This window comes from Erigeron canadensis, chromosome 1, assembly GCF_010389155.1.
Source record: "Erigeron canadensis isolate Cc75 chromosome 1, C_canadensis_v1, whole genome shotgun sequence".
Taxonomy (NCBI): domain Eukaryota; kingdom Viridiplantae; phylum Streptophyta; class Magnoliopsida; order Asterales; family Asteraceae; genus Erigeron; species Erigeron canadensis.
In genome coordinates, this window is record NC_057761.1 from 55619649 (window position 1) to 55632334 (window position 12686).

At 29.5% G+C, this 12686-nt stretch overlaps 1 protein-coding gene across 1 annotated transcript; it reads right to left on the reverse strand.

The window, feature by feature from the left end:
- Positions 1-7969: 7969 nt before the first annotated feature.
- Positions 7970-11012, reverse strand: LOC122595447 (aluminum-activated malate transporter 8-like). The gene is made up of 6 exons (XM_043767812.1): positions 10715-11012; positions 9481-9621; positions 9111-9383; positions 8914-9014; positions 8616-8759; positions 7970-8491 (listed from the first exon to the last, which is right to left on the reverse strand). Exons 1-6 carry the CDS (start codon positions 11010-11012, stop codon positions 7970-7972), a joined length of 1479 nt encoding a protein of 492 aa, XP_043623747.1.
- Positions 11013-12686: the final 1674 nt, after the last annotated feature.

Below are 12686 nucleotides of genomic sequence, written 5' to 3' on the forward strand. Positions count from 1 at the left end.
AAACAAACCATGATAAGGGTATGTCTAGAAACACATTAGTTAAATAACTTGAGTATGGAGTAAATACATACATTAGTTATATCTTTTAAAATGTAATGGTAGTGAAAAAATGATATATATATCATTGCAAAAAGAAAATATATATCATTTTGACAATACCATATTGGTATCCTAAGTTCCTTAGTGAAGACTTTGCTTAGGGAGACTTTGATTAAAGCCTAAAAAGACAAAGATCTTAACCCTAATTAGTTGTCGTGCTATTTGGTGGCTATTAGAGGTTTTCCCTTAAATCGTACGGTGGAATTCGTCCCAAAATAAGTGTAGGGACCATTGGAGATGAGCAACTGAGCAAGTCTACCATCAAATGTTCAATAAATTTTTGCAAAAAAAATGTCAACTTAATTGTATTCACCTTACTTTAAATTAATAAGTTGAAGTTATATAAAAGTTTTACATGTGAAATAATTCATATAAATGAGCATTTTCATCGTTTGTTAATTTTGATTTTAAAAGGGTATATTTGTTATCGTTATATTTCTTTTATGAACTTCGAATTAGCATGTGAACTTTTATTGAAATTCACATGAACTCATACATAGATATTGAGGGGTGAGAGAGCTCTTTAGCGCAAATTTGGTTAAGACAACGTAAACTAGATCCTTTGTTGCAATCAAATAATCCACATATTTGAAAAAAAAAAAGAAAACCATGAACTCATACATAAATATCACGAGACTTATAAAATCATGGGGTTTCAAACTCAATTGAATAATATACAATTACATATTTAGAAAATGAAGATTTGAAAAAATATAAAAAATACACTGATTAACTTTAAGCCTTTATAATGGATATACACTAAAATTTTACTACTAAGCATCACTAATACAAACATATAATTATTTTTAGATTAAAAGATATATTCATCACAAAACTAATGTTACATTTTCATTTTAATTTAGCTAAATAGTGATTACTTAAACATAATGGCCCCAATAGTTTTTTCACACAAATATATATTTTAAATATATTTAGTTTTATATCATTATTATATAACAAAATAATGAATATATCTCACAAACCATTTACAAATAAAAGAAAACATTTTAAATAACAATATTATCATTTTTCAATAAAAGTTATATGTATTTCATTTTATATTATCATTATATAAAGACAGATATATATATATATATATATACGAGAAATATTTCAAAACATTTTTTAAGTATTTATTTTATCATATATCATCGTGTTTTTTCTATTATTAATAATTATGTTATTATAAAAATTATTATATTTATCTCGCGTATTACGCGGGAATATAATCTAGCTAATTAATATATTGTAGAAATCTAAGATCTTCTCATTAGATAAAATGATATCTTCTCTTTAACTAAAAAATCACGTCTATACCTAATGATATTTCATTATCTTTTTTATTCAACATTACATAAAGTTCTTTTTTTTTTCTTATGATGATTATATGAAAGTTTTCAAAACTATATAAATATACAAAAATAAAACAAATAAATAAAACAAATTAAGTGTAAAAAATAGATTTAATTAGTTAAAAGATAACATCGAAACTCATAAATCTTAACATTATATTAACTACACCTTTAATATATGTTCCAAATTTAAACTTTTTGTTTTAATAAACAGTATCCTCTTTTAAGTATAAAAACTACTTTGGTGTATACCTTCTTCTTTGCCAATAGCCGGTAAGTACAAATAAGATGAGTTTTATGGTAAACGTACAACTAATTAATACACTTTAACAAAAACCCTTAGGGTTTCGTTTAGCAAAACCGAAAAAAATATTGAGTCATATAAATTCAAGTAATTGTAAATCACCCGGAGTCCGAGACCTACCCCACCCTTAAACAAATTCTACATCCTAATTTTCTTTTTCTTTCTGGATTAGTCAATTAGATTAAACAAAAATTAAAACCACCATGGTGTTGATAATCCATTTCTAAATATCGGAGCAACACCTTCAAATGAATATAACTGTTTTACTTTTTGGATGTTAAAAAGAACATTCAACACATAAGGCATAGTCAAATTATCCTCTTTGAATTATATATCCAGCCAATTGTAACTTTTCATGTGACTTTTAACTTTTTTGGAGAGAAATGTAGTGGAATTGTCACTCTACATTAAGGATCAAATTGTATGTCTTTGAGTTCTGTTGTGACAAGACGACTACATGATACATGTTCTAGATGTAGATCATTTAGTGGCAACAAAATGCAAAATACTAGAATTACTAGAAGAAAAACATATTACTAAATTCTTAATGATAATTTAAAGTATAGCTTAATAGCTTAAGTCCTTCTATCTCTTTAAGTTCATATTTTGTCAAGCTTTTGGTTGAATCTATTTCTGTTCAACCATATGTTTATATGTTACTAAACTATTTATATAGTTCACATCACGTAATTCTAATGAAATATGTTTGCTACCGTTTCTTCATATATAAAGTGTATTATATAGTTTTTATACAGCTTGCGCATCGCGCGGATCAAAAACCTAGTATATATATATATATCAATATATTAAGAAAGAATTAATATATTATTTGATCGACACATAGAATAATCCTGAAATGCCACATGTCATCTTGGTCCCACCAAAATTATCTCTACCAAAACCTTTTTAATTAGTTATTTATAAAATTAAATGCTACTCCCTCCGTCCCAATTTAAGTGTCCACATTTGACTTGTTGAGTCTTTCTTCTCTAACTTTGACTTTAAGTATTTTTGTTTGTATAATATAATACTTAATGAAAGTTATATCAATGAAAAGTACATCCAAAGCTCAATCTATTCATATATTTTACATCAATTATGGCTTAACACACACGAAACAATTTACGGTCAAAGTTACGAAAGAAAGACTTCAAAAGTCAAAATAGGACATTTAAATTGGGACGGACGGAGTATATATTTGGTAATCGGTTATATTGATATATGAATTAAATTGTGTTGTAACATAACATGTTTACATACTTCCAACTCAATATATATTTCGTAATTTCCTAATTTTAATATATATATATATATATATATATATTTGATTCTTTTCTTTTCAATATTATTAAAATAATATCTCCAATAAACTAAAACGAGATTAAAATGTTCATTAAAAGACACATGACATAATCTTTGATTAATACGTGTACTTTTGATTTATTTATTTTATTAAATTAGTTTTTTTAAATGTACATAAATTCAATTTCCCGAATAGACTTAGCATTAAACCTTAACTCTTAGCTTATTAATACAAAAGACATTATAACTTTATTTAATTGATCATTTTCTCATTAATAAGTTGTCTATTTTTCTTTCTCAATTCTTCAACTCATATTACTTATAATAAGTTATTAATATGGAGACTTCAAAATTTTGAGTTTACAATACGAAATCACAAGGCTATTTGTCGTCATCTACTACAATTACAAGTTTTGATTTTTATGTGATTCTAATAGTTTAAGGTAAATCGAAAACTCTAACTAAACATATATCATATTTATCATTACTGTTTATTATAATTTAGCTTCGATAATCGGTTTACTATAACCATAATTTATTTTATACTCACGAATCATGTATCAGACATATTCGAATCTTTAGGACTAGTATATATATATATACTAGTCTTATTTTTAATCTGTTCTCACCGGAAAGCTACCCTCTCTCTCTATATATATATACGTTTAATTAGTGATATCCGATTCAACACCTCTCGGATCATAAGGATAAGATCAATTAATTAAGGGTCGATAAACGAGTGGTTATTCATTAATTTTTTTGAGATGGAAGTAGTTTTAATTTAAATTTCGTATAAAACAAAAACAGTAAGTGTGTTTTGATCCTGCTTTCCTTCTTAGAGGGTGTTTGGCCTAGCTTTTTTTTGTAAGGCTTATGGCTTTTTAGCTTATGTTAGAGAATAAAAGCTCCTTTAGTGTTTGTTTTGGCTTTTGGGCTTGTGGCTTTTAGGCTTATAAAAGCCATTTTATAAAAGCTATTGGAACATTGGTTTTCAAAGATAAGCCATTGGCTTTTTTCCCCCTCTACAAGTACATCCCTTTTTTGCCCTCACCCATTATTCCTCATTTCCTCCCCATCGCCTGTCCTCTTTCTTCTCCTATCAGGTAACTTTTCTTCATCTTCAATTAATATCAAATTATTGTATATGCTATCAAAGTCAATATCTATAAAGAAAGTAGCACAACATTTACATCCTTCGATCTTTACAATTGCTATTCTTCTTCTTCTTTATTATTATTATTATTTATTATTATTATCATTATTATCATTATTATTTATTATTATTGTTGTTGTTGTATATGTATATGTATATGTATATTTTTTGTGCTTTATAATGGCTGACATAGCTAAATGTGTAGGTGTAAGTGCTAATAAATATTTCTAAGCTTAAAAATGTAGATAAATCTGCCTACAACTTTTTTATTGTTAGGCAACAATGCCATAACTTGTATATGAAATTACAAAGCTTGAAAAGGTAATAGGAATCATAAATGTTTAGGCAACCACTTATTTAGAGAACATTGGTCTATTTTTTGTATTTAAAATAGACATTATTCTTGAATCATTCCTCCACAACTTGGCTAGCTGCTTCTTGTAATTCTAGTTTTCAATTCATGGACTTGAACCATGATAATGATGTTGTTGTCACGAAAGCTAAGAAAAAAAAATCAGTGAAGCGTTTGCATAATGGCGGGATGATAATGTTGTTGAACCATGATAATTTTGGTTATAAGGTTATGCGACACAAAACATAATGGCGGCATGTGATTTTAACATGTGTTTTATGTTTGCATGGGCCGGATGGGAGGGGACAGCACATGATACTAGAATATTCAATGAAGCGTTGCGAAGGCCCGAAGTTAATTTTCCACGTCCAACGGGTGGTTAGTACCATTTTATGTTTATTGAAACTTTATGTTTGACTTCACCTTTCTATATAAGTAATATTTTTTCTTTTTATTTATCTTAGATAAATATTACGTTGTTGATGCTGGGTATCCAAATACTAGAGGTTATCTTGCTCCATATAAAGGAACCAACATTCGGTACCATATACCAGATTTTCGTCGTGGAAAAACTGTTGCTAGTCGTGCTCCTAGAGGAGCTAAAGAGATATTTAACCACCGTCATTCATCATTGAGAAATGTCATTGAACGAACTTTTGGAGTATGGAAGGCTAGATGAGAAATATTACAAAATATGCATGTTAATTACACCTACGAGACACAAGTGAATATCGTGCTTGCATCTATGGCGATACATAATTATATTAGAAAGACAGATGCATGTGATGAAGGATTTAACAGGGCGCAACAAGAATCTTACACTCCAAATAACGGTATTCATGGTCGAGGATCGAGTAGCATTGCTGAAATAGATGAAGACACAGGTGCACAACGTAGACATGATGATTTACATATGAGTGTGATTAGAGACATAATTGCAGGAGAACTAACCCAATCAAGATGAATGTTTTTATTGAATATTAATGTATGTTATTTAATTTTAGTACTTATCATTTGGAATATTATAAAAGTTTAAGTTATTATAATATAAATTTATTCAAAGTTATTGTTAGGACTCTTAAATAAAAAGCAAACACATAGACTTATAAGTTATGTAATTATATATAAGTATGTCCTTTTTGGTCATTTTATCAACATAAGCTAATTTAAAAAAAACTAGGATAAACACTAAAAAAAAGCTTATCAGCTTGTATAACAAAAGCTAACCCAAACACCATAAAAATGCTTATAAGCTTATGAAATAAAAGCATAAGCAAAAAACATAAGCCAAAAATCAAAAGCTAGGCTAAACACCCCCTTGACTAAAATGGGGATTGAGTCATCAAAAAATCATTACAGTTGTTATGAGAAGCAATGGCCGTCAAAATGGACAATATCTACCGTCCTTTCCATGGTGGACCCACCTTTTTGATTGCTTTACAAGATCTGAAACCACAAGAAAAATGATGTACGGCAATTTGGTAATCATCATTTTTAATGTTTTCTTAGACTTTAAACCACGGGTTACATTAAATAATGACACCATGTTGCTTTTATTTCTTAGTAATTAAGGTTGACACTAATCAACATTCCTGTTGGAAATCTTTAGTTATTAGTTACTATCAAGATTTTTTTACAGTTTGCTTTAACAGAGACAATTATACTTCTATATATCAAAAAATTTGTTAACATAAATATATTTTCAACTTATAAAATGATAGTTGTGAAATGTGTAACGGACAAAAATTTATATTCTAACTTTGACAGTCATATATTAATAATTAGATTAGAAGACACATGAACGGACGTGTTGTATGTAAAAAATCGAAGATTATAATTGTGGAAAGAAAAATTAAGGCTAAAATGGAATATTATACGAATATATATATATATATATATATATGTTACTAATATATAATCTATGTTACTAATAAGAGGGTAAGCGAAAAAATGATTGGAAAATTCTATTATCCTTTATATTTTATTCATTAAATTAAAATTTATAATGCATTTTCTTTTCCGAACATTCAGTCAGTATGCGACATCAAGGAAACCTCACCGTATAATGGTGAAGTCTTGCACGTACCTTAGACAACGAGATGTTGATGTATTTAATAAAATGATGTAAAAAATAGATATCTTAACTTTAATATAGCTACATTAGTCCTTTTACGTACATTCCGTCACTGCCGCAACTACTACTCGTTGCCGCTACTATCACACAGTTGCCGGTACCACCATTGCTATCGTATTTGTTTAGTAAATTAAAAAATTGTAAAACAATGTTCCGTAAAAATTTATATATGACTGACTGATTATTCAAATTAACAAATTATATACTGTATAACGTAAGCATTTGTTGTATTTTAGGAACTACGTATATAGAATGGCTGAGCTATTGAACTTTTTTGATACGTTTTAGTACTACTCTGTTTATTTAATTTTTAAAATCTGGTAAACTTAATTCACATGAACTATGCCTTATTTGGGATTATTAATTTTTACTAGCTAAACAAGTTTCTTGATGTAAAAAGTGATATTAATTAGCTATTTAGCCTTCTTTTTTAGTTAGGTCATTCCTAGAAATATAGATAAAGTTTCTTAGTTAGGTCATACTTTCCTTTAAATTTAATTAAGTATATATGTGAATATGAATTTATCAAAGTACGTGGTGTGCATGTTCTGTCATGATGCCTATGCAAATTATTTATATTTGTATAGGCAACTTCTACGGCTAACTTCCTTAGTTCCTTAAAAACACTTCAATTCATAAATATCATGTATGTCTTCCCTTTTCTATTAGAGAAAAAAGTGATATATCCTTACCAAATCATTTGATATACGATGCAATTGTAATTAGTGTAGTAAACTAATAAAAAAAAATCTCTACACAACACAAATTTACAACACACAATAATATATGCATTAAATAGTTGTACGGTACAACGACAAATTTGTGTTGTGTAGGGATCAGCTCCCAACAAAAAAAAAATGATAAGTTTATCTTTCCTTTTTTGAATATATATTAGCTGAAGGAAATTACTAAAGTATATTTACTTTATATGCCTGTTAACATGGTCGTCGTTTAAATCGTTTTTGAATCTTAAAATGAACCTGTGAAATGGGTCCTTACTGATTAAAACTTTAATATATGATAGATGTAATTTAACATGATGTATATAATCTAAAGACGCATCAAACCATTTCATAGATTTATTTCTTCTATAACAAAAGTCATTAACAGATCAAATTAATCATCTATCATCATCCCAACATGACATAAATTAGTCAGGAATCATTTCCTATCACTAAACTCAACATTATTAAGGTAATACATATGCATGTACGCGATCGAAATTGCATACACTTACATATGTATATATTATATTATATATGCTCCGTAATAATTAAGTATAATTATTTAACTTGAGGTCTCTTTTGCTTTTACCTAGCTCTAAGTCTTGTGGGATGATTCTATCATCTAATAAGACTTTGAGAGTGATCGTTTCTTTGTTTTCTTCATCAAGGCCGTCCTCGGGTTTTATAGCTCCACCGTGGAGAAGAAAGTTTGGTTGTTTCTCGTTTTTATTACATTCTATATCTTCCGGTTTTTTGAAGCGTGCTTGTTTACAAAGTTCTTGGATGGCATCTGACATCGTTTCAACACATTTTATGATGTCAAATAGGATTGAAATGACCGCGATAACTGGGATGGTCTCTTTGATGTCCGATTTCATCAACGTGGATGCTTGTAACAAACTATTGAGTTCTTCTACCGCCTTTTTGCAGTTCTCTATATGAACGGCTGATGAAGTAGAAGGATGTATCATTAGTTTCATGGACGCTCCTAATTCTCTCAGAGCTTTTCCTACTTCCGAGCTCATTTTTGTGCATGGTTCTTGAACAAGTTTTTGGAACTCTGAGGGTGCCTGCTATTAGTAATTAATCAAGATTTATTTAGTGATAATAATCTTTTTTATATATGTGCATGCAATAATATAGAATTACATATACTCAGCTCGTATTAGTTAAAAATATTAATTTCATGCATACTTCATCTTTTGCATCAAGGTATCCATTGAGTGCTTCGATATGGTATGCACATTGCCGTGTATAAACCCCAATCTCCAAGTATTGTTTCCATGGATGACGAAATCGAAATTTTCCATGTGCTATTTCCCACCATGCGAAATTTGCCTGTTTAATTATATTACAAAATATCCTTCATTACTTTGAAATCAGTCGATAATTAGCTTGAAAGTGAAAAAAAGAAAGAAAACAGAACCGATATATTATCCCAAAAAAATATATATATAGCAGTTTTTAAATGATGTAGAATCCTAATTATTACCAGAGATTCCTCAGTGGCTTTAGAATTTAGGACACTTTTATAAGCCGTAAGAAACGATTTGTCACCTTCAATATCAATTTTGTAGTATTCGCCCCCAAATCCTATATACATATGGAACAACATACATAATTGGTCAATTTCCATCATGTGAAATTTAATAACTCAAAGACTATAGATATAGCTAGCAAAAAGTTAACCTTCAAGGAAAATTGAAAGCTTTTCCAAATGAACAACAATGAGTTTATGAAGATCTTCACCAGCCCAAACAGGGCAAACACACATGGAGATGATTATACATGTTGTGCCACCAAATATGATGGTTGATAACCTTTGGTGAGCCAGCGCTATTATTTTCTCGACTCGATAACCAGATACTGCTACTAAGGTAAAAGTCAGGATAAATATCAGGACACCATAGTCGTATCTCTTCTTAATGTTGGGAATGAATCTTGAAAAAGTGGCAACAGAAACTGCATTCCAAAAAAAATTAAACAATTATAAATATATCAAATTCAAAATCAACTTCAATAATCGATATAAATCTAGAGACTAAATCGAGAATTGTACCCAAGAGGAAGACAAAGCAGCCGAGAACAACGGGTTTAACTGTCGGCCCGAATAAGCCAGCAAATGCTTCAGCCCCTACACCTAATGCACCAGCTAGCAGAGTCGCAAAACCTCTGTTCATGCCTTTACTTAAGGTTGCACCTAACAAGATGAAATAAACACACTTAATTAGTGGAGTATTAATTTGGGACGACAATTTAAATTAAATGAAATGAAATATATATCGGACTGTAAGTTAATTGTAAATTAAAATTATACATACTATTATACTAACATACATGGATGTGTATGTGTAGTGGCTTGGCTAGTAGGTTTTCAAAATGGGCCAACTGGGTTGCGTTGGGTTGGGCCGGGGTGGACCGTACGTTTGGACAGTTCATTAGTAGTGTTTTCATTCAAAGTTCCTCAAACTACCAAAATTTTGTTTAAAAACATAACAACAAAGCACATCCTTAAATTTTAGCTAGCATTTATATTTATATAGTTATATATCATGTAGTTGAAGACTTGAAGGAATATATCATGCATGTCACCATATTATAAAAGTATAAATGCAACTTACTTTATTTGTAAGTTATAGTAGTGACAATTATATAGTGGATTTTTCTAAACATCCCACTGCTTTCATCAACTGATTTACATAATCATTTCTTTACATGACATGCATACAATGTAGACTTCACTTCTTTTTACTTTTTTGGCATTTGTACTTAATTTGTCAACTAAATTTAGCCTCTTTTCCCCTTTATCACCTTTGGCCTTTATTAATTGAATTGATAAATATAACTAGTATATATAAAGACATTAATGATAACATTCAGCAAGTATATATAGGTTTATAACAAGTTTTTCCAGGGTACATTAGCTACTAGCTAGCTAGCTAGCACGCTCACCATGTCCTAGCTCTACTCCTCGCGGATATATATATGTAGCTTCTCAAATTCTTTTTGAAACTTAAAAGGAAAAAAATAAATTATTATCATACTATTAGCTAGACTAGACGACTAGTCACAACTCACTAGTAGTGGATCCAGAAATTCACTTTTTCAAGACGTACACATTACATATTTGTAGGACGTACATAGTTTCTTTATTAATTTAACAATTCGAAAGTGTTATAAAAAAGTTTGATTAGTACTCATACGGACATGCTGATCATTTTTAGGAGTATGTCTTGGTAAAAATCTTACTTAGTTAGCATAAGTATAATTGAGTTAATTAGTTAATTGCTCACCAACAGTGTACTCAAAAACAACGACGACTGTCAATATAGCCCACATTCCGGCATCACCCATGCCGTTATAGAAAGGTTGTAGATAGTAAACCATGGAGACCAATGTGATGGCAAACGCCACTTTCAACGAGTGTGATATCCTTCTTGGATCATCTTCTTTAGTTTTCTTGATTTTTTGGGCAAAACCGATTATCACATGTTTGATTTTTGAGGCAAAGGCTATAGCTATGGTTTTGGCTTTGTCTTTAATAAGGTTTGTGAAAGGGGTGATTGGTGATGGTGAAGAAGCATTCTCCATGGTCATATGTATGACTATATATATGGCGGCTATTGAGCAGTAGTAAAGCTATAATAAGAGAGGAAATGAAAGATAACTTATCAAATGAAATGAGGTTGGCCTGATATATAAGTAGCTAGAGTAGTGATGATCGTGCCAACTCTAATTTCGCATTAATTAGTTAAATTTAAAATAATCCGTACATATATGTACGTGTACCAAAGGTTGGTATGGAAAGTTAACTATTTGTATAAAATAACTACTAAAGCTATTATATATGTTAAATTCAGCATATTGAACTTATTACAAACTAGATTAATACCCGGTCGATGACCGGGTAAAAAGATAAATTGATATAGTTTAATTGTAAAAAGATAAAAAATATACGTCAAATTATTAGAAAATATATTGTGAAAGAGAGAAAAAAAAGCATATAGTTTAATTGTAAAAATTATTCTATTGATATTTTTATGAGTCTTATGATATTAGTAATTTTTTTTTGGCATGTTTATTGATATATGAAGTTTAATATGATAGATTAAATATAAAGTTCAGATAAAATTTTACACACGTGTAATTTTGGGTATATCATGTTAAGGTTGTCAATAGTCAATCTAACCCGAAACTCAATTTGAAGAAAAACAGTTTTAGGTCAAGTATCTCAACCTGCCAACCTAGCAACTTGATTTTTTTCAGGTTAATTCGGGTTGGCTCCTTTGGTTGTCAGGTCTACCTAGTGGTGTACAAAAACGGTTTTTTACTCAATTCGACCCGGTTTTTTGGTCAATGAGGCCAAAACCGGATTTGACCCAACCCAACCCGGTTTGATATCGGTTTTTGGTCAAACTTTGACTGGGCATTGACCAGGTTTTACCAACTTTTTTTTTTACCAAAACTCGTGCCCGACCCGATCTCAACCCGATATAAAAAAAAGCCAAACCGGTTAGTAACCGCCGGGTTGGGTCAGACCCGGTTGTTGACCAGTTTTGGGTTCAGGTTCGGGTTTCAACCTGGTTTTTTGTACACCTCTAGGACCACCTCCCAACCTGAAATATTTTTATATTAATTTGTTTATAATTAATACTGATCCGTTTGACAAAAAACCACACATTTGACATTTCAACTCGTCAACCAATTTTGTCTAGAAAACAACTAATTTGACTAAATTGATCTAATAACAACCCATTTAACCTAATAACCCACAAACCTACAGGTTGACGCAAGTTGGGTCTTGGTTGTAATTTATGATATGAAACTTTAGTGGGTCTGATTAAGGTTAAAGATTTATAACCTGTCATCCCAATTAGGGTGTATCTAACTGACAAACGTATATATCATATATAAAACTTTCTATGAATCTTTATGTAGGCTAAAAAAAAATCTTATTGTTAAAAAAATTTAATTATAGATTTGAGAAAATTTATACACTATAAATAGTTATAATTCTTGCATGAACAATAATGGCGGAGTACATAATCCCACTTCTTTTAAATGAACTTTAAAAAATCACATGTTTAAAAATATATAGTAATAATGTTGATAAGCTACTATTTCTCATTATGTTTCACAATTGTGTTCTAGTTATATAGACTGCAGTCAATTTACCAACCCATATATTAATTTGGTTTTTATTATGTTCAAATTAAATTAAAAATAAATAAAAAATATTATACTCCGTATTTTTTTAAAAATAAT

Coding starts and splice junctions, on each gene's coding strand:
- LOC122595447 (XM_043767812.1), bottom strand. CDS start 11,012: ATGGAGAATGCTTCTTCACCATCACCAATCACCCCTTTCACAAACCTT. Junction 9,015..9,110: donor GCTTTCAATTTTCCTTGAAG/GTTAACTTTTTG, acceptor ATATGTATATAG/GATTTGGGGGCGAATACTAC. Junction 8,760..8,913: donor AAGCCACTGAGGAATCTCTG/GTAATAATTAGG, acceptor ATAATTAAACAG/GCAAATTTCGCATGGTGGGA.